Source organism: Nerophis ophidion, linkage group LG06, assembly GCF_033978795.1.
Source record: "Nerophis ophidion isolate RoL-2023_Sa linkage group LG06, RoL_Noph_v1.0, whole genome shotgun sequence".
Classification (NCBI taxonomy): domain Eukaryota; kingdom Metazoa; phylum Chordata; class Actinopteri; order Syngnathiformes; family Syngnathidae; genus Nerophis; species Nerophis ophidion.
In genome coordinates this window covers 52,703,980-52,725,925 of record NC_084616.1, presented here as the reverse complement: position 1 = coordinate 52,725,925, position 21,946 = coordinate 52,703,980, and the positions used below count along the sequence as shown (strand labels likewise).

The 21,946-nt window shown below is 42.4% G+C and overlaps 3 protein-coding genes across 3 annotated transcripts in view; 1 reads left to right on the top strand and 2 right to left on the bottom strand.

Moving 5' to 3' along the window:
* abhd6b (abhydrolase domain containing 6, acylglycerol lipase b) overlaps positions 1 to 1,776 on the bottom strand; it is a 57,456-nt gene extending 55,680 nt beyond the window's left edge. Inside the window, exons 1-2 of the mRNA XM_061904192.1 lie at positions 1,636 to 1,776; positions 1,432 to 1,572 (exon numbers count right to left, since the gene is read on the bottom strand). The gene's annotated coding sequence lies outside the window, so the exon portion shown is untranslated. The remainder of the gene's footprint in view (positions 1 to 1,431; positions 1,573 to 1,635) is intronic.
* The window catches only part of slmapb (sarcolemma associated protein b), a 37,063-nt gene extending 35,166 nt beyond the window's left edge, over positions 1 to 1,897 (bottom strand). The window contains exon 1 of the mRNA XM_061904188.1: positions 1,766 to 1,897. The gene's annotated coding sequence lies outside the window, so the exon portion shown is untranslated. The remainder of the gene's footprint in view (positions 1 to 1,765) is intronic.
* LOC133554915 (ceramide synthase 5-like) lies at positions 1,538 to 16,327 on the top strand. Its single transcript, XM_061904191.1, has 10 exons — positions 1,538 to 1,981; positions 2,846 to 2,948; positions 3,125 to 3,255; positions 3,338 to 3,395; positions 3,482 to 3,532; positions 3,621 to 3,713; positions 4,039 to 4,167; positions 7,891 to 7,997; positions 8,084 to 8,240; positions 15,622 to 16,327. Exons 1-10 carry the CDS (start codon positions 1,806 to 1,808, stop codon positions 15,748 to 15,750), a joined length of 1,134 nt encoding a protein of 377 aa, XP_061760175.1. The 5' UTR covers positions 1,538 to 1,805; the 3' UTR covers positions 15,751 to 16,327.
* Positions 16,328 to 21,946: the final 5,619 nt, after the last annotated feature.

Below are 21,946 nucleotides of genomic sequence, written 5' to 3'. Positions count from 1 at the left end.
TATTCCGTTTATATTTACATCCAACACAATTTCCCAACTCATATGAAAACGGGGTTTGTATAATGGATTTTTTTCATTATTGCTGTTGTAAGCATAATACCAATAGCGTGCAATTTGCAAAATGCGCAACAGCATTTTGCAAATTTAGTGTCCAATCAAATCAAATGTTTATTGGATTCATCACTATACAGTGTACATCCACGACTAAACTACTACCAAGTGTGGATTCAGGCCGGGTGGCCTATTGCAAGTTCCAGGTAACCCTACATTATTATATTTTATAAATAGTAAACCAAGTTGTGGTAGTAGTTTAGTCAGTAGTTCTGCCGTGGATGTACACTGTATAGTGATGAATCCAATAAACATTTGATTTGATTTGACATTAAATTTGCAAAATGCGGTTGCGCATTTTGCAAATTGCGTGCCATTGGTATTGTGCTTACAACATTTCCAACATAATTTTCCCTAACTAAATTACACAATAGAAGGAGATTAAAAGCACATGGAAATAGTTTAGGGCGTAAGCTGGCTGCTAGTATGATCAATCTATGTAGCAAACCAAATCCTAATAGTTATAGTCTTTATGTAAACGTGAGAGACTTGGTATGGTATGATAAGCGACAGAGTGTAGGATCCTAAGTTGCTGAGGACTTGAGAATGTTCACAACTATATTACAAACCCCCTTTCCATATGAGTTGTGAAATTGTGTTAGATGTAAATATAAATAAATGTAAATAAACAATAGAAAAGCGCGATACAAGTACAACCCATTTATCATTTATTTATTTATCTGTGATGGTTCGGGGGTGTATTAGTGCCCAAGGCATGGGTAATTTACACATCTGTGAAGGCACCATTAATGCTGAAAGGTACATACAGATATGTTGTCATCCAAGCAACGTTATCATGGATGTCCCTACTTATTTCAGCAAAAGAATGCGAAGCCATGTGTTACTACAGCGTGGTTTCGTAGTAAAAGAGTGCGGGTACTTTCCTGGCCTGCCTGCAGTCCAGACATGTCTCCCATCGAAAATTTGTGGCGCATTATGAAGCGGAGACCCCGGACTGTTGAACGACTGAAGCTCTACATAAAACAAAAATGGGAAAGAATTCCACTTTCAAAGCTTCAACAATTAGTTTCCTCAGTTCCCAAACGTTTATTGAGTGTTGTTAAAAGAAAATGTGATGTAACACAGTGGTGAACATGCCCTTTCCAAACTACTTTGGCACGTGTTGCAGCTCTGAAATTCTAAGTTAATTGTTATTTGCAAAAAAATAACAAGTTTATGAGTTTGAACATCAAATATTTTGTCTTTGTAGTGCATTCAATTGAATATGGGTTGAAAATGATTTGCAAATCATTGTATTCTGTTTATATTTACATCTAACACCATTTCCCAACTCATATGGAAACGTGGTTTGTAACTTACCTGCGGGTCACTTGAAAATATGGCTGCGTTGGCAAAGGATGTCAGCATATTAGCGCCAGCTAGCTGCAGGTAATTAAGCCAGGCGCTGGGAGTTAGCTGGGCGGCGGCTTCCTGGGCCCACTTGACTTGTGGGCGGCCGCTCTTTGGGGCGACATAAGCCAGGAACGTCATTGAAAGTTTGCGGTGGGTGTTGCCTTTACTTACCGAGCTAGCGCCTTGAGCAGTTTACTCGCATGAGTTTAGCGGCGGTAATGCCTTCTTAGCGCTAGTGTGGAAGCCTTAAAGGAGGAAGGAAGGAGGTGGGAGCGTAACTCATACGACTTTCATACACTACCTTACTAGCTTACAACTGGTGTCCGCTTCGCTACCCCCAAATGACTTCCTCGTTCTTAGCCTGGTTTTGGAGCGAGAGATTTTGGCTTCCAGAAAATGCTTCCTGGGCGGAACTGGAGCATCCGCCACCTGGCGTGGAATACCCTCGAGTGGGAGATATACTTTACGCCCTGCCGCTCGCGGTTGTAGTTTTCGTGCTCCGGCTCCTATTCGAAAGGTAAACAAGAGTTTTCATTTTGTCTTGGGGCATATATTGTTCATTGAACGCAACACTGGCCGCTAAAAGGGTTTTAAAATGTGATCCTTACACACTTGAGCACACGGGGAGTTATATCACATGTCTATGTTTGGACACTGAGTCACTATACTTCAACTTTATCAACGCAAACTGCAATTGAGCAATGTGTCAGTCACATGGTTTTAGGCATCACAGATCTGTTTTATTACTCTATTATTTTGGTCGGGAGTGGGGGTAAAACTCCCCCCTCAGAGTGTTAAGTCTCCAAACATGTTTTTGATTGCACATTATTCTTTTTGCTAAGTTTACTTGCATGCTTTACTCAAACGGAAGCCCCCAGCATATGGTCTGGCCCTAACTGAGACTGTCCTTCTTTCAAAACCATCTTTTCCCATGTTGGGGAAAACTATTTAAGATAAACAGGGTGGGTTTAAAAATGCTGGAGGAAACTGGTCAAATTAAGATTTTTCTTGTGACACTATTTAACATTGTAGTCTCTGGAGACCCTCGAGTCTCTTACATGCTCACATGACAGGTCATCACGCTCTGTTTGGATGAGGTGTTACATTCCTGGGGATTTCTTCTTTCCTGTGTCTCCCTGAAATGCAGCTGATATGTTCTACCACTAACATACACCGACACAAATACGTTTAACACAGCTTTGTGGGCAAAGCTCAACAGCTTGTCTCAATGACTTGGTTAAAAGATAATCTATTCCTGCATGTGCAACATAGTTACCTCCTCTCTTACTCTTGCCTTGTTGGAATGCCTGACTTAACTACATGATTTTTACGTCCCTGCCCCCAATCTTTCATTTTTTTGCCTCCATCTGTGTGTATACAGGCTAGTGGCCAAACCCTGTGCCCACATCCTTCAGATTCAGGCGGGAGTGCATCGTCAAGCCCAGTCCAATGCTGTCCTGGAGAGAGTGTATCAGTCCAAAACGGTATATAATTTGTCCCACGTTTTCCAGGTTGTCTGTTATATGTCCCTTTGTGTTACGCCACTCAGGGCATAATGATATGATCATATCTTGGGCCTGCCTGCTGGAATTTAGGTGATTTGCAAGTTTTGGAAACAATCAAAATCAGGTATTTCCTGTCTACCGATACCCCTCACTAGAGTCCAGAAGCAAAGCAACTGGATGGACTTTCCAAGCAGCTGGACTGGGATGTACGGAAGATACAAAGATGGTTTCGTGTCCGCCGCAACCAAGACAAGCCGAGTCTCCAGACAAAGTTCTGTGAGAGCATGTGGGTTTTGTAAATCCTATGTGTAACCATCCATACTGGAATACATGCATGCATTTTTATTTATTTCATTTTTGTTACTTAGGTGGCGCCTCACGTTTTACTTGGGAATTTTTACTTATGCTGTTCACCATTTATGGGTGGTGAGTTGAGCGAACTTGCAGAACAAAATTGCTATCAAGTGCCCTGTATGCTTAGGTGATTAAACATTGCTTAATATTTTTGTTAGTCACCCTGGACATGGAACACAAGACTGTGCTGGGACAACTATCCCTTTCAGGTAGATAACTTGTATATCTTTCAGTCAATTGGGTTGTTTTCTACTTGGTAATGCTTATGTTAAATGTGGTTTTGTTGTCATCCCATAGCATCAGAGTCCTCAACAATTCAACCACTATGTGGCTGAGCTGGCTTTCTATTGGTCTCTGATGTTTACCCAGTTCACGGATATTAAACGTAAGGTGAGTCAACATCAATACTGAAAATTGCTCACCTTAAAATATTTTATTGTCTTTGGGTATGAGAATTGCCTGAAGGCTAATCAAGGCTGGTAAAACTGGTTTCACAATGAAAAGGTGCACTGCCACAAAGATAAATACAAGTTACAAATAGCTTCACATCCACTTGTCATTGGCTCTGAAGAAGTGTGTTCTGTAACGCACACTTGTGACAGAGACTTGAATTGGGCTTCATGAATTGTTTACCATCCTTACGTGTGGTCGTAACTTAACATGATACCAACAGAGCCACCTTTTGTCTCTCCTCTCGCTGCTTCATTCATATCAGGATTTCTTCATCATGCTTGTGCACCACCTGGCCACCATTGTCCTCATCACCTTTTCCTACGCCAACAACATGCTAAGAGTTGGGACTTTGGTCATGTGTGTGCATGATGCATCAGACATCTTCCTCGAGGTAAACAAATAATGTTTTATGGTTTCCCATTAACACTTGTTCCATAAAGCTGTTTAAGTTTGTCTCCTTAAAGGGCAACTGCTCTTTTGGGGGGGAATTTTGCCTATCATTCATCATCACAAGACGACAGATTTAAAAAAAATAATTCTAAAAATTAAATAAATGCGATCAAAAGTCTGCTTACAATGGATCTAATTGGAGTTGCTCTACTCTGCCTATAAAGCCCTGAAAAAAACATAAAAAACCTCCATTAAGGTTTAATATACATGATATAGGTATATATGTAATGTAGTAACATCAATAGTTATAACATATACGTGTCATATTTTTTGGACTGTATATGAATTTAAAAAAACTCATCACAACATTCACTTTTTTCCCCCACTCCCTTACTGTGAGGATTATGCGGAATTTACTAGCTCAAGTAAAGCACAAGTAGTGTGCTGAAAGACAAAACCATCCCATCAGTTGGCGTTGTATGTCAGTTTTATGTTCTTATTTGTAATGTTTAGCAGTAGTGGTACATGATAACTCCAAGGTTTATACAAAGTCTGCCATTAGTAGTAGCAAACATGGAAAGTACTGTCTTTGCTGTTGACGGATGTAGCATTTCTTGGTATGTGCTCTGAGAAATCAATGTGCCCAGGAAAAAAAGTTATTGTAATGCTTAAATGACCAAAATACTGAATTTGCCTGGAGGTTTTTGGATGTTTTTTAGAGGAATTTTTAGGAGAAATTGTTTGTATCCACATTACCTGCATTGTTAGCCCCCTCCTACTGGCAATTTTTCATGAATTTAATCACACAGAACAGGGACATACGTGTGTTCTAGTCTCGCATAGGGATCGTGGATGATAAGCAATACTACAAGAATAGTGCAGTTTTCCTTTTAAATACAATCATAAACTGGTCTGTCTTAGCTACATTGAACTGTCAAAGGTCGAACACAATCCATTTTGACAAATGAGATAAACATTATCAGTTGTACGAGTGAGAAACTTCTATTTATTCTATGAACTGTTGACAGGCGCATAGTGATTAGGGATACATTTTACCTTTTAAACAGATACGGTACACATTTCCGGTACCTGGAAGTCGATACTGGTGCTAAGCGGTACCAATTTTCAGTACTTTTGTGTGTGTTGATTAATAAATTGTTTGATAATCAAATCTATTTATGTAATATTTAAATATGAGCTGATTTTGATAACTGCATTTGTAATTGTTATGTCTTGTTTTCCTATTACATTTACAATTATTGTAAGGAACAAGCGGTAGAAAAATTGATGGATGGATGTATATGGTAGACTTTGCATTCCAATTCCAAGACATTAGAGGGCAGAAGTGTGTAGGCTACAGTGTGTTGTCTAGTCAGAAAATAGCCTTTGCCATAAAGCTGAACTTGACAGTCTAGTCTTATGTTGAGCACTAAGAAGTGTTAATATTGTAAGTATTTATTACACACCAGCTGTTTGACTGTAATGTGCATCTTAGTTGTAGTTTTCATTACCAAAATTGAAGCTGTTTAAATCGGCATGTAAAAATGCTAATGCCAATCAGTAGCATGTAAATGTAAATTAGCGTCAAGCTAGCGCATTTTGTAAAAGTGGCACCTTACTTTACTCTTGAGTGTTTTCTATCCCAGGCATACTTGCTTTGTTGGCATGGAAAATTGTAACATTACCTAGAAGTGTTTGGCTGAATATGCAAATAGGGCTGCTTGAGTTTATTTGTCAAGTGCTTGAGCCACTGTTAAGTCTGCAATAGGACATGACGTGGCAACGATATCAAAAAATGCTACCGTTTGATTTTACGGGAATCGATATTCTGTAGTACACACGGAAAACAATCGATGCCTATTTATCTACTGAGTTCAGTACCTGTCTGTAGTTGTGAGTACTACTCCACATGAGATGTACAGTTTATGGTGTTTTTTTGCACCTTTTATACAACAACTTGATTTATAGTTTTTAGATATTTCAACCTTTGTACTTAGAATTCTGTTTTACCGGAGTGTGTATCAGGGTATCCGCGGGGTCATAAATAGTAAATAAAATAAAAAGTCTTAAATTCAATCATTTGAAGTTAAGGCCTTAAAATGTCTAAAATTCTCCTAAAATCTCATAAAAAGTTCTTAAATATGATTTTGAAAGGTCGTAAAAATCTATTGACGTTATTTTTATTTAAAATATGCATAAACTTCAATCTCTCTTTGAAATGTTTAGATTTTTGAGGACTCTATAACGTAATTACACAGCGTAACTAACAGAGCTGCCCAAACACCACCAGATATTGCTGTGTGCGCGCAGCTCTGTGTTGACAGCTTAGTGAGCATAGCAGCAGAGGAAACCTAACAAAAGCCCACAGCAAAGCCATATTACTTGCATAAGATGGGTAAGTAAAAGTTCAACGATTTGTGTCTCCTCAACGATCAATTTAATGCATGGTTGAACCCGGTGGATGGAAACGTATAAAGTGTTTAGTACCCAGATGTGCAGCAATCGAGGAGGGAAGTGTTTGAAAACATGGCGGTGAAAGTGAATGGAATGATAATGTAAAAGTCAAAAATCCTGGATAAGTCTGTGTCAAAATATGCTGAAACTGCACAAACACTTGCATAACTTTACAAAGATAAACGTAACCCCCCAAAGGAGTGTTATGTGGGTTAATTGGTGCGAATTTCCGAAGGAGATCAATTTGAGTGAAATCCTACTATTACATACAGTAAGCACACGCTAATTTCTCTATGGTAGTAGTGTACTCGGCTGTAAAACTATTAAAAAAAAACAAAATTCTTTTATATTATTTACATTATGTGTTCCAATAATTTCAGGTCAGCTTCTACTGTCTACTAATCTTTTCTCTAAATTTATACAGCAACCGATGTTAAAAGCGGTGTTTACACTCATCTTATTGTGGGGTGAGGAAAGCAATGGAGATTTGCGAATGTCATCTCGTCATGCCTAAATAAAAACTAATCTTTGTGTATTAGCAATATGTTTCCAAAAAAGTAAAAAAAAAACAGGTAAAATGTATCCATACACACCAGATACACATTGAGCTGAGCACGTTTGAATGTTATCCACATTATTCACATTTACAAATTCTGTTTGAGGCTTGCAAGCCATAATTGCCCTCTTTCTTTTTAGACAATCGCTCTGTCTGCACACTCTGTTTTTCACAACTTTGTGCAGCTACAGTAATACTGTAGATGTTTTTATCGGTTTGCTCAATTCTGACAGCCGAAAAAAACATTACCAAAGTTAACCATTTAGCTTTTGCAGAGATACTAACTGTTCCTTTCACAGACAATATATTGTTGTGCTTTCCTCTACCATTGCTGATGTCAATGTCACATGAAAACACTTGATATGAAGCACATAGCACCTTTTGCAACAAAATGGCAATCTACTGTATGGCAATCTGAAAATTGGCTGTTACGATTTTTGCTAATACTTCTTTCAATTAGTTTACACTAGAGAAGCTCTTGGTGTATTTAGTTAGTTTAACCATTTTGTTTTCCAATGTGAAAGAGCAGTGAATAAATAAATATACTTAAAATTCATTCTGGACCTCTGATTTTACTTTGTTGTATTTTTTGTCCGTATGGATGTGAAATGGTCTTAAATTTTCAACATGGTCTTAAAAAAGTCTTAAATGTGACATGTTGAAACCTGCAGAGACCTTGGTGTATGCCTTATCACTTTTTAAAACTTTTTACAGGCAGCTAAGCTGGCCAACTATGCCAAATACCAGCGGCTCTGTGACGGCCTGTTTGTTGTGTTCAGCATCAGCTTTTTCATTGCCCGGCTCGTTATCTTTCCTTTCTGGTGAGACAAAGAACATTTTTTTTCCCCATTCCATTGTTTTTTTGCGCAAATTTTACTTGATGTATGCATGTCTGTATTTGTTGCAGGATTATTCACAGCGTTTTGATTGAGAGCTGGGAGATTTCAGGCCCATACCAGTCCTGGTGGCTGTTTAATGGGTTACTTCTGATCTTACAGACTCTTCATATCATCTGGTTCTACCTCATTGCACGGATTGCAATTAAAGCTATTTTTAAGGGAAAGGTACGTTGCATTAAGGATTCTCAGTATTTTTAGAAATATGATGGGAAAGATTCACTGATATCCATTGGTTGTTCACTTGGCTGACTTCTGTGCAGTCAGCGTCGGTTCAGTTCACAATCTGTGTGAATGGTTGTCTGTCTCATAATGTGCCCAGTGATTAGCTGTCGACAAAACCAGGGTTTGTTTGCCTTTCGTCTAAAGTTTGCTGGTATAGGCTTCAGCTGGTTGGATATTTGTTGTTGTTCTATAATCTTTGCATTTTCCCACCTCTGGAAGAACAATTAAAAAAACCAACCAGTTAATGATATAAGGACGATATGAGACAAAGACTATGAGAGTAATTAAAGTTTATTTGTGTCAAATTACATGTCATAAGGCCTTTTTCCACCAAAAGCTTAGGAACTTTCAGTTCTTGTTGACCTGTGTTGCTTGTGTTTCCACAGCATTACACAGTTCAGGATAGAGTATATAAATCAAGTTGATGAGGTATGGATGAGTGGTACAGTATATGTCTGCACTGATACCATGTAAGTAAATAGACCATATTGGTCATTTCTTTTACAAAAGTGTAAGTAAAAAGAATACAAAGCAATAACATAAAAAACAACAAGATTTAAAAACAAAGTATACCAGGTTTTACATAAATAGTCAGCTAGGCTTTTGTCCACAGTTACCAAGAGTTAGAAAGTCGTCCCCACAGTAAATTATGAATAGATAGTTCCAATAGTCCAGTGTTTTTCAACCACTGTGAAGTGGCACACTAGTGTGCCATGAGATACAGTCTGGTGTGCCGTGGGAGAATATGTAATTTCACCTAATTGGGTTAAAAATATTTTTTTTGCAAACCAGTAATTGTAATCCGCAAATAATATGCTGTTGTTGAGTGTCTGTACTGTCTAGAGCTCGGCAGACTAACCATGTAATACTCTTCCATATCAGTAGGTGACAGCAGGTAGCTAATTGCTTTGTAGATGTTGGAAACATGGTTTGTCGTGATCACAATATGCAGGTGACAGCGGGAGGCAATGTGAAGCTAAAATGGTATCTAATGCTTAAACCAAAAGTAGACGAAAGGCAAGTGCCGCTAAGAAAAGGCGTTGAAGCTATGCAAATTTAAACTAAAACTGAACTTACTGCAACGTAAAAAAAAACAAAATGCTGGACGACAGCAAAGACTTACAGCACGTAGAGCAGACGGCATCCACAAAGTACATCCATACATGACATGACTATCAACAATGTCCACACAAAGAAAGACAGCGACAACTTAAATAGTCTTGATTGCTGAAACAATGCGGGTGCGGGGAAATAGCGCTTAAAAAAGACATGAAAACTGCTACAGGAAAATACCAACAAAACAGGAAAAGCCACTGAAATAGGAGCGCAAGACAAGAACTAAACACTAAACACAGGAAAACCTCAAAATAAGTCACAGCGTGATGTGACAGGTCGTGACAGTACACCTACTTTGAGACAGGAACTATAGTCATGCATGGTTGGTTATGATTTGAATTCATATCCAACGATTGCGAAAACAACTTTTTATTGTTAATATCGGCGGCTGAGTTTCATTTTTTTAAGGATTTCTGCTGGTTGTGTGCCTCGAGATTTTTTCGATGAAGAAAATGTTCCTTGGCTTAGAAAAGGTTGAAAAACACTGCAATATTCAGCATTGTACAGAACACAGATGCCACACAAAGGTTCATGCAATTCAAAAATTATTTTTGTTCTTTTTTTCTCTTATTTGTATAGAAGGTTTTAATAGTATTAAACAAGAACTAAATCAGCCAAGGTAGTTTTTGGTGGAAACGTGGGGTATTATTTACCCTATAAAATGGGGACGTTCCTATAGAGATTCCTGCGGTGGAAAAGGGCCTATTGTGACAAAATGTACACCACTTCTTTGACTAATGGGATGTTATATTGCTTACATATCTACTTGTGGTAGGGCTGGGCGATATGGCCTTTTTTTAATATTTCAATATTTTTAGGCCATATCACGATACACGATATATATCACGATATTTTGCCTTAGCCTTGAATTAACACTTGATACATATATTCACACCAGTATGATGATTCTATGTGTCTCCATTAAAACATTCTTATTTATACTGCATTAATATATGCTCATTTTAAACTTTCATGGAGAGAAGGAAATCACAACTAAGTCAATTGACCAAAACTGTATTTAATAAACAGTTATTAAGCAGTTATTGAGCTGCCACCTTATCGTGGTAGAGAAGTTTGCGTGTCCCAATGATCCTAGAAGCTGTGTTGTAAGGGAGCTTTATGCCCCCTAGTAGGGTCTCCCAAGACAAACAGGTCCTAGGTGAGGGATCAGACAAAGAGCAGCTCGAAGACTTTGATGTAAATTAACCCACCGAGAATCAGATTTCCCTCGCCCGGACGCGGGTCACCGGGGCCCCCCTCTGGAGCCAGGCCTGGAGGTGGGGCACGATGGCGAGCGCCTGGTGGCCGAGCCTGTCCCCATATGGCCCGACCGGACACAGCCCGAAGAGGCAAAGTGGGTCCCCCCTCCAATGGGCTCACCACTCATGGGAGGGGCCATAGAGGTCGGGTGCGTTGTGAGCTGGGTGGCAGCCGAAGGCAGGGAACTTGGCTGTCCAATCCTCGGCTACATAAGCTAGCTCTTGGGATGTGGAATGTCACCTCGCTGGGGGGGAAGGAGCCTGAGCTAGTGCGCGAGGTGGAGAAGTTCCGGCTGGATATAGTCAGACTCACTTCGACGCACATCTAGGGCTCTGGAACCAGTTCTCTCGAGAGGGGCGGGACTCTCTTCCACACTGTCGTTGCACGCAGTGAGAGGCGACGGGCTGGGGTAGCAATTCTTGTTTCCCCCCTGGCTCAAAGCCTGCACGTTGGAGTTCAACCCAGTAGACGAGAGGGGAGCTTCCCTCCGCCTTCGTGTGGGGGGACGGGTGCTGATGTTGTTTGTGCTTATGCACCTAACAGCAGTTCAGAATACCCACCCTTTTTGGATACACTTGAGGGAGTGCTGGAAAGTGGTCCCTCGGGTGATTCCCTTGTCCTACTAGGGAACTTCAACGCTCATGTTGGCAACGACAGTGAAACCTGGAGAGGCGTGATTGGGAAGAATGACCATCCGGATCTGAACCCGAGTGGTGTTTTGTTATTGGACTTTTGTTCCCGTCACAGATTTTTCATAACAAACACCATGTTCAAACATAAGGGTGTCTGTATGTGCACTTTGCATCAGGACACCCTAGGCTGCAGTTCCATGATCGACTTTGTAGTTGTGTCATCGGATTTGCGGCCTCATGTTTTGGACACTTGGGTGAAAAGAGGGGCAGAGCTTTCTACCGATCACCACCTGGTGGGGAGTTGGCTGCGATGGTTGGGGAGGATGCTGGACAGACCTGGTAGGCCCAAACGCATTGTGAGGGTCTTCTGGGAATGTCTAGCAGAGTCTCCTGTCAGAGAGAGTTTCAATTTCCACCTCCGGAAGAACTTTGAACATGTCAAGAGGGAGGTGCGGGACATTGAGTCCAACTGGACCATGTTCCGCACCTCTATTGTCGAAGCGGCTGATTGCAGCTGTGGCCGCAAGGTAGTTGGTGCCTGTCGTGGTGGTAATCCTAGAACCCGTTGGTGGACACCGGCAGTCAGGGATGCCGTCATGCTGAAGAAAGAGTCCTATCGGGTTCTTTTCACTCGTAGGACTTCGGACGCAGTGGACAGGTACCGACAAACCAAGCGGAGTGCGGCTTCAGCGGTCACGGAGGCAAAAACTTGGACATGGGAGGAGTTCGGGGAAGCCATGGAAAACGACTTCTGGAGGTCTTTGAAGCGATTCTGGACCACCACCCGCCGCCTCAGGAAGGGGAAGCAGTTCACTGTCAATACCGTGTATGGTGTGGATAGTGTTCTTCTGTCTTCGACTGCGGATGTTGTGGATCGGTAGAGGGAATATTTCGAAGACCTCCTCAATCCCACCAACACGTCTTCCTATGAGGAAGCGGTGCCTGGGGACTCTGTGGTGGGCTCTCCTATTTCTGGGTCTGAGGTTGCTGAGGTAGTTAAAAAGCTCCTCGGTGGCAATTCCCCGCAGTTAGATGAGTTCCATAAGGCTCTGGATGCTGTGGGGCTGTCTTTGTTGACAAGACTCTGCAGCATCGCGTGGACATCGGGGGTGGTGCCTCTGGATTGGTAGACCAGGGTGGTGGGGGTTCCTCTCTTTAAGAAGGGGAATCGGAGGGTGTGTTCCAACTATCGTGGGATCACACTTCTCAGCCTTCCCGGTAAGGTTTATTCAGGTGTACCGGAGGTGAGGCTACGCCAGATAGTCGAACCTCGGATTCAGGAGGAACAGTGTGGTTTTCGTCCTGGTCGTGGAACTGTGGACCAGCTCTATACTCTCGACAGGGTCCTTGTGGGTGCATGGGAGTTTGCCCAACCAGTCTACATGTGCTTTGTGGACTTGGAGAAGGCATTCGACCGTGTCCCTCGGGAAGTCCTGTGGAGAGTGCTCTGAGAGTATGGGGTATCGGAATGTCTTATTGTGGCTGTCCTCTCCCTGTACGATCAGTGTTAGAGCTTGGTCCGCATTGCCGGCAATAAGTCGGACACGTTTCCAGTGAGGGTTGGACTCCACCAAGGCTGCCCTCTGTCCCCGATTCTGTTCATAACTTTTATGGACATAATTTCTAGGCGCAGTCTAGCCATTGAGGGGATCCAGTTTGTTGGTTACAGGATTAGGTTTCTGCTTTTTGCAGATGATGTGGTCCTGATGACTTCATCGTGCCAGGATCTTCAGCTCTGACTGGATCGGTTCGCAGCCAAGTGTGAAGCGACTTGGATGAGAATGAGCACCTCCAAGTCCGAGTCCATGGTTCTCGCCTGGAAAAGGGTGGAGTACCATCTCCGGGTTGGGAAGGACACCCTGCCCCAAGTGGAGGAGTTCAAGTACCTCCGAGTCTTGTTCACGAATGAGGGAAGAGTGGATCGTGAGATCGACAGGCGGGATCGGTGCGGCATCCTCAGGAATGCGGACGCTGTATCGATCCGTTGTGGTAAATAAGGAGCTGAGCCGGAAGAAAAAGCTCTCAGTTTACCGGTCGATCTACGTTCCTATCCTCACCTATGGTCATGAGCTTTGGCTAATGACCGAAAGGACAGGATTACGGGTATAAGCGGCAGAAATAATTGTCCTGCGCCGGATCGCGGAGCTCTCCCTTAGAAATAGGGTGAGGAGCTCAAAGTAAAGCCGCTGCTCCTCCACATCGAGAGGAGCCAGATGAGGTGGTTTTTGCCTAATGTAACACAAGATATTTCAATAAGTGTCAATAAAAATGAGCTGCGTAATAGGAAATCAAATAGTGTTCGTCCTTCGCTATGTGGTAGGTTCCTGCGGACATTATATCCTTTTGTTGTTGACTATTTTTTTCATACGCTGTCAATCTGGAAATGTTTGCCTAAGGATTTTGATGGTGTGGGCGTGTGGCACCAAATGGAGATGTTGACCTGTGGAGTAAGCACTCTTCATTCTCTAGTAGGTGACTTTTCAAATCCATCCATCTTCTTCCGCTTATCCGAGGTCGGGTCGCGGGGGCACCAGCCTAAGCAGGGAAGCCCAGACCTTCCTTTCTCCAGCCACTTCATACAGCTCTTCCCAGGGGATCCCGAGGCGTTCCCAGGCCAGCTGGGAGACATAGTCTTCCCAACGTGTCCTGGGTCTTCCCCGTGGCCTCCTTCCGGTTGGACGTGCCCTAAACACCTCCCTCGGGAGGCGTTCGGGTGGCATCCTGACCAGATGCCTGAACCACATCATCTGGTTCCTCTCGATGTGGAGGAGCAGCGCCTTTACTTTGAGCTCCTCCTGGAAGGCAGAGCTTCTCACCCTATCTCTAAGGGAGAGCCCCGCCACACGGCAGAGGAAACTCATTTCGGCTGCTTGTACCCGTGATCTTATCCTTTCGGTCATGACCGAAAGCTCATGACCGTAGGTGAGGGTGGGAACGTAGATTGACCGGTAAATTGAGAGCTTTTCCTTCCGGCTCAGCTCCTTCTTCACCACAATGGATCGATACAGCGTCCGCATTCCTGAAGACGCCGCACCGATCCGCCTGTCAATTACACGATCCACTCTTCCCTTAATCGTGAACAAGACTCCGAGGTACTTAAACTCCTCCACTTGGGGCAGGGTCTCCTCCCCAACCCAGAGATGGCACTCCACCCTTTTCTGGGTGAGAACCATGGACTCGGACTTGGAGGTGCTGATTCTCATTCCGGTCGCTTCACACTCTGCTGCGAACCGATCCAGTGATAGCTGAAGATCCCGGCCAGATGAAACCATCAGGACCACATCATCTGCAAAAAGCAGAGCCCTATTCCCACGGCCACCAAAGTGGAACCCTTCAACGCCTTGACTGCGCCTAGAAATTCTGTCCATAAAAGTTATGAACAGAATCGGTGACAAAGGGCAGCCTTGGTGGAGTCCAACCCTCACTGGAAACGTGTCCGACCAAGCTCTGACACTGATCCTACAGGGAGCAGACTGCCACAATCAGATAGTCCAATACCCCATACTCTGAGCACTCCCCACAGGACTTCCCGGGGAACACGGTCGATTGCCTTCTCCAAGTCCACAAAGCACATGTAGACTGGTTGGGCAAACCCCCATGCACCCTCAAGGACCTTGCCGAGAGTATAGAGCTGGTCCACAGTTCCACGACCAGGACGAAAACCACACGGTTCCTTTTGAATCCGAGGTTCGACTATCCGGCGTAGCCTCGTCTCCAGTACACCTGTATAGACCTTACCAGGAAGGCTCAAATGATGCTACATATTAGCAATAATGCTACTTTTGATAGCAACGCTTTAGCACCACACTTGACAAATTACGGTCGTCTGTTCGACATATTCCCACTTGAAGCCAAACCACCATCAGACGATGGACCCACTACTGTTTTCCTTGGGAATTCATTCTTCCTTCGTTTGTTTCCAGATTCGCACCTTCTTTCTCTTGTATTACCACTCGTACCACAGCTAACGTTACCCATGCTGCTACCTCTCTGCTCCGCAAGGGCGTATACGTATGTGCCGCATGTAAGAAGGTGCGCTTACTGTCTGTGAGAAGGAGAGACAAAAAAAAGAGTGGGAAGAGCCTGTAGTGTAATGCCAGCAGCCCAAAGCTACTGCGTGAGAACGTATACTCGAATATCAGGATATATTCATTTTCTATATCACACAGACAAACCATAGATATATCGAGTACATCGATTTATCGCCCAGCCCTACTTTGTGGTTTGAGGATACACTCAAAACATAAATAAGGAACATAAAGTAATGAAAGGAACATTTTTTTTTTCTCTTCTGATTGAGTTGTGCTGTATTCCAGGTGGAAAAAGACGATCGCAGTGACATCGAGAGCAGCTCAGACGATGACATTCATTCCAACAACAGTAAACATCCCAGTAAGACCAGCGGTACCACCACTAACATAAATGGAGAAAATCATGACCACTGACCAAGAGCGGAAATTTAGTATTTTTTTTCACCTCCTTTGTGCCGTTTGAAACTTTTCTGTCACTTTGACCATGGCAAGAGATAGCCAAAGAGAGGACTGTGTGCGGTATCCGGTGTATGACTGGATTCTGTTTACACTTTGTCATGTTTACACCTGTTTCAAGAGTGAACTGAGAGTTTGATTGAGCAAACAAGTCTGGTTTGCATTCTCACTCTGTGTGCCTTTTTGTGTGTATGGGTTTTTGTCTGTGTGCAAACTTATAATATTACAGAAATTTCCTTGAAAACAGAAGACAACTGTCGATACCATTTCATATGATGAATTACCTTTTATTACAGATTGTAATAGTTTTACAGCTGGAAAACAAAATCCCCGCATCTGCCTTACAGAATTCACTTCAACTTGTGTAATCCTAGAATTTCCAAATGCCAAATTTGTTTTCTTGGTAAAAAAAAACAACCTCTGTTATCAAAGGAAAGAAATAGCAGGATATATGTTATGGTAATTACTATGAATGTTCACGTGAACTTGATTTTCCAATTTCACTAAAACATTAAATACATTTTGTGATCCACAAGCTCTCTTTTGTTACACACATACCTGACTGGACTAAGTATTACTCACTTGAGAGTAAGAATCCGTAGCAGATGTGCACATGTTGCACTCAGAATTTGTCCATTTTCTCAACAAGGTCTATTTGGGCCACAATTTCAGTAATAAGCGGCGGGGTTAATCTACAGTGGGAGGATCAGAGTGTACTGTTACTGTACACAACTATGTTTCAGATTTTTTTATTTTACAAGTGTTGCTTTTTATAAATTTCATAGCGCAGAACATTTTTTTGCAGCTAGGTAATTCTTAATCTTTGAGACAAGACTTTGCAAAGCAGCAGAGTCCTCTGCTGGCCAAATTAAACCTCAAACACTACTTCCATCCAACTTTTTCTACCGTTTTCCCTCTCAATGTTGCTGTGGAACTGGAGCCTATCTGCATTTTGGCGGAAGGCAAGGTACACCCTGGAAAAGTCTCTCCGTACATACTTATGCCCCAAATTCAGCTACCTTTATGGCAGATTTAACAAGAAAGTAAAAATAGTATAGGTTTGTTTTGTTTATTCAGGCTCACTTGCAGAAGATGTTGCAGCCACTTGTACTTGTCTCCACAGTCACCAATCGCAGTTTGCGTCATGTTGACTCCACTGTTGGCTATTCAGTTTGGCCAGAGATAAAAAGCTGTATTCGACTTACCGTCTTGTTTTTTAATAGTACTTTTCCCGACAGTTAAATTTTTAAATTTTTTTTATTTGAGATTGTGTGTGTGTGTGTGTGTGCATATATATATTTACATATACATAGACATTTTCTACCACTTATTCCCTTTTGGGGTCGCGGGTGGTGCTGGTGCCCATCTCAGCTACAATCGGGCGAAAGGCGGTGCACACCCTGGACAAGTCGCCAGCTCATCACAGGGCCAACACAGATAGACGGACAACATTCACACTCACATTCACACACTAGGGCCAATTTAGTGTTGCAAATCAACTTATCCCCAGGTGCATGTCTTTGGCGGTGAGAGGAAGCCGGAGTACCCGGAGGGAACCCACGCAGTCACGGGGAGGACATGCAAACTCCACACAGAAAGATCCTGAGCCCGGGGTTGAACCCAGGACTACTCAGGACCATCGTATTGTGAGGCAGACGCCCTAACTCCTCTTCCATCGTGCTGCCTTCAAATAAAATTCTGATTAGCGCCCCAATTTAGCTGTCAAACAGCACTAGATGCAGCCTCTACCTTGTTCATGTACCAGACTTCAGCATCCTCACGGTTGCGTTTAACTATATCTTCATACTGAGCCTTACCATCCACCACAATCTCCTCCATTTCCAACTGGCGGCACCACAACAGAGGTCTCCCTCAGGTTCTCCCGCAGCTCACGGATTCCCTTCAGACAGAAAAATACCCAATGTGAAATAGTGTAGACCAGGGTTGTTTAAGTCAAGGCCCTCAGGCCGAATATGGCCTGCGAATTAATTATCTATTGCCCATGATATTTGATTAGTATTAGAAACAGCCCGGAGGCCACGGCCGCCTGCTGCTGTTTTGCACGCACCAATGCTCCATCAGTGTTGGCGCCAGGAATTTTTAAAATGGGGTCCCCTGCAGTGTCCCACAGTAAATTTTTGGGGTCCACTTTTTTATAACAGTTTTGAAAATAAATGATAAATACAGGCATTATCCTGTTGTATCTTGCATTCTATATTGTATTTTGTAAAAATGTTGTCATAAAGTTACTTAATTCATTAAATAAATATTGTAAATGCATATGTAAATGTATTCGGGTAAAAACATTCATGCACTTTGTTCTTTCCTTCACGGATCTAAACTTTACTGCTGCCGGTATTTTTTTTTGTATATTTTTATTGTAATATTTTTTGAATGTGTTTGTTCTATTTTTGGCCAAAGTAAGACAAAAAAAAAAAACATTCTGAAGTTTGTTACGGCGCACGCGGTAGTCTGCTTCTCCCTCCTCTGTGGTAGCACCTAAAGGCTCCAAAGGACACCCCCCTGCACTTGCTGTGCAGACCGCGCCCACGTGTCGCCGCAGCTGGAGACAATCACCAATCAGCGCACCTGGAGCCTGATGAGAAGGAGTTGAATTAAGGACCAGTGGACCCAAGGATCTTGGCGGGAACTTAGTTTCTCGATGGTGAACCGTATGCTCTCTCTGTGTTTACTCTCTGTGGCTTGATTTTTCCTCTGTCTTCTCCCTTGTGCTGGCAGTGTTTTTCTTCCGTTGTCTTGGATCTCGACTGCCTCCTTCGATCCTCAACCCCTGTCTGGACACAGACTTTGTCACCTCTCTCTCTGCCCCCCGGACCTCACATGGATCGCGGACCTTTTTCACCTAGCTCCCTTTGGATTTGTCTGCTTCCTCATCCAACATCACGGTAACACACAACAGTTAATTACACACATAGTTTAACACCACACACATACACACACACACACACACACACACACACTCTTGGATTTTGGTCACACTCCATTCCTGAGTTTAAGTATAGTTGGTTAGTATTGTTTATTATTATATATATATATTGACAATATATATAATAAATCATTAAACATTACTGCTCCCTGGTGTCAGAGCCGTCAACACCCTGAGCAACCATAAGAAAGTTGTCTTTATTTTTTTGGTTTTATTGCTAAGATTTTAATAGTCCAGCCCGTGTGAGCACAGATTTTCTTCCATGCGGCCCCTGAGCTAAAATGAGTTTGACAACCCTGCTGTAGACGAAAAACAGCTGGGACTGTCAACGTATACCTCATCATGCCTAGCCTTGAGGAAGGTAAGTTCAACATAGAGACTGCCCACCTTGTCTATGAGAGTCACTTTAAACAAATAGCAAATAGCCGTACTCTGGGGGGAATGATAGAAGTATGTGTTTGATGACACAAGTAGTTTTTCTTGACTTTTGGTCTGTCATTGCTACACCGTACCTTTTTGAGATTGACAAAATCATTCTCTATATCACTATTCCGAAGGAGTTATAAATGGGTTGTACTTTTATAGCGCTTTTCTACCTTCAAGGTACTCAAAGCGCTTTGACACTACTTCCACATTTACCCATTCACACACACATTCACACACTGATGGAGGGAGCTGCCATGCAAGGCGCTAACCAGCACCCATCAGGAGCAAGGGTGAAGTGTCTTGCTCAGGACACAACGGACGTGACGAGGTTGGTACTAGGTGGGGATTGAACCAGGGACCTTCGGGTTGCGCACGGCCACTCTTCCACTGCGCCACGCCGTCCTGAGGTATGAGTACTTCCTCATACCTGCAACAGCCAACAATGTATAGCTATTATCATCATTCACTTTATTAAACAGGCATCATTGGTTCCGACTTTGCTTTGGAGTCCTCCACCTTGTTGTGCATAGCGGTGTTTTCCACTTTGAGTTTGAGCGTGTCGTTGTCAAGAACCTCAAACTGTCTTTGCAATTGGTCAATGTACGACTTCAGCATGGGCTTAATGTTGCAGGTGCAAGGAGGCTCTGCCTCCAGCAACTTCCACTTTGTTCCTAGCATTTTGTCCTGCTGCTATCAGTATCTGACTTGCAATGCACAGACACATGTAGTTGAGCATATCAGAGAGGGTTACAGTGACTACTTTACCTTGTCAATGAATCAGGCAAAGCAATTATTGAGAGTCTTGATTTGAGCTTTCTCTTTGGTGCGCACAGCCTGGATGGTTGGGTCAATGTAGATTTTTATTGGGGAGAGCAGTCTACTGTTGATAGTCACAGGTGTTATCTGGTTAGCCAAGGTGGAGGCCAGACGGATGGCGGAGGAACCCAAGAACTGGCTGGTGAATCCTGAAGAGGACGACTAGGTCCCAGCATAGGAGGGTATCTTTTTCCTAACACTCATGGTAGCACTTTTTCGTTTCGCAGTTCACTGCTCAAGAGGTCAGCTGTTAGTTTAAGCTCTACTGTGCATCTTGCATCTTTTAGGGTTCTTCATTGTATAGGCAGGAGTGGGTGTGGCGTGATTGTGAAGTTATGCAGCGCCCCAATGTGGTAAAACCAGTCCGACAAATACCGATGCTTTTCTCCCCTGTCACTACTTCTTTAAAGTTGTTTGTGTAGGTCTGTGAAGCTGAGCTCCTGGAATTCACAGCCATCCACAAACTCTTTAAGAGTCTCAGTCATTTTAAAGGATAAATTACCAGGTGTCAAAACTAATTAGTTTTATATATGATTTTAAGTGAATAATTTTCTCACTTATCACAAACCAATAAGTTGTGGGTATGACATAATTTAGTCAACATTCATTTAATAATACTTATTTTATTCAATGTATGTACTGTTATATCACTGTTGGCTAGTCCTCACAATTGTGGCTTGCAACGTCGCTAGTCACTCAAGTATGAAAATCTTTTTTTCGTTCCCTGTGTGCAACATATGAATGACAATAACGCTTGAAACCTTCCAATAGTTTATTAATTGAATTATTATTATTATTGTATTACTGAGAAATAGTTTAATTATTCAAGTTCGGCAGCTTTCCCCTTAAGACGTTTTTAAAATTCACTACCCATAAAAACATTTTAAGAAATAATAATGAAGTAAATTAATTTCACAGTTCCGTTCCCAAAAACTGTAAATATATCCCCCAAAAAATTTTACTTTAAACAATTACGTTTTTTTTTAAGTATTTAAGCCTCAAATAATCATATCAGATATGAATTATATATATATATATATATATATATATACAAAAAAATATATATATATATCCATCCATCCATTTACTACCGCTTATTCCCTCTTTTAACGATAGTATGCTCATGTAATTACATCATTTTTAGTTAACAAAAATGAATTCCATAAAATACATGTGTGCGTGCATGCGTGTGTGTGTGCATCCGGAAAGTATTCACAGTGCTTCACTTTTCCCACATTTTCTTATGTTACAGCCATATTTCTAAATGTAATACATTCATATTTGTCCTCAAAATTCTACAAACAATACCCCATAATGACATGGGAAATGTTTTTTTCTTGTTTTTTTTGCACATTTATTTGAATGGGGCGGCATGGCGTAGTGGGTAGAGCGGCCGTGCCAGAAACCTGAGGGTTGCAGGTTCGCTCCCCGCCTATTGACATCTAAATCGCTGCCGTTGTGTCCTTGGGCAGGACACTTCAGCCTTGCCCCCGGTGCCGCTCACACTGGTGAATGAATGAATGAATGAATGAATGAATGATAGGAGGTGGCCACGCTTCCGTCAGTCCACCCCAGGGCAGCTGTGGCTACAGATGTAGCTTACCACCGCCAGGTGTGAATGAATAATGGGTTCTCACTTCTCTGTGAGCGCTTTGAGTATCTAGTAATAGAAAAGCGCAATATAAATCTAATCCATTATTATTATTATTAAATAAAAAAACAAATAATCCCATGTACATACGTATTCATAGCCTTGGCTTCATACTATGTTGATGCATCTTTGGCGGCAATTACAGCCTCAAGACTTTTTGAATATAATGTCACAAGCTTGCCATACCTATCTTTGGCCAGTTTCGCCCATTCCTCTTTGCAGCAGCTCGCAAGCTCCTTCAGGTTGGATGGAAAGTGTTGGTTTTCATCCATGATTTCTCTGTGCATGTCCGCTACATCCCTTTTGTTCTGCTG

What these genes read in the sequence shown, in the direction of transcription:
- LOC133554915 (XM_061904191.1), top strand. Translation starts at nt 1,806, where the DNA reads ATGACTTCCTCGTTCTTAGCCTGGTTTTGGAGCGAGAGATTTTGGCTT. An exon ending in GAGTGTATCAGTCCAAAACG is followed by an intron (nt 2,949 to 3,124) that starts GTATATAATTTG and finishes ACCCCTCACTAG; the next exon opens with AGTCCAGAAGCAAAGCAACT. An exon ending in ACAAAGTTCTGTGAGAGCAT is followed by an intron (nt 3,256 to 3,337) that starts GTGGGTTTTGTA and finishes TTTGTTACTTAG; the next exon opens with GTGGCGCCTCACGTTTTACT.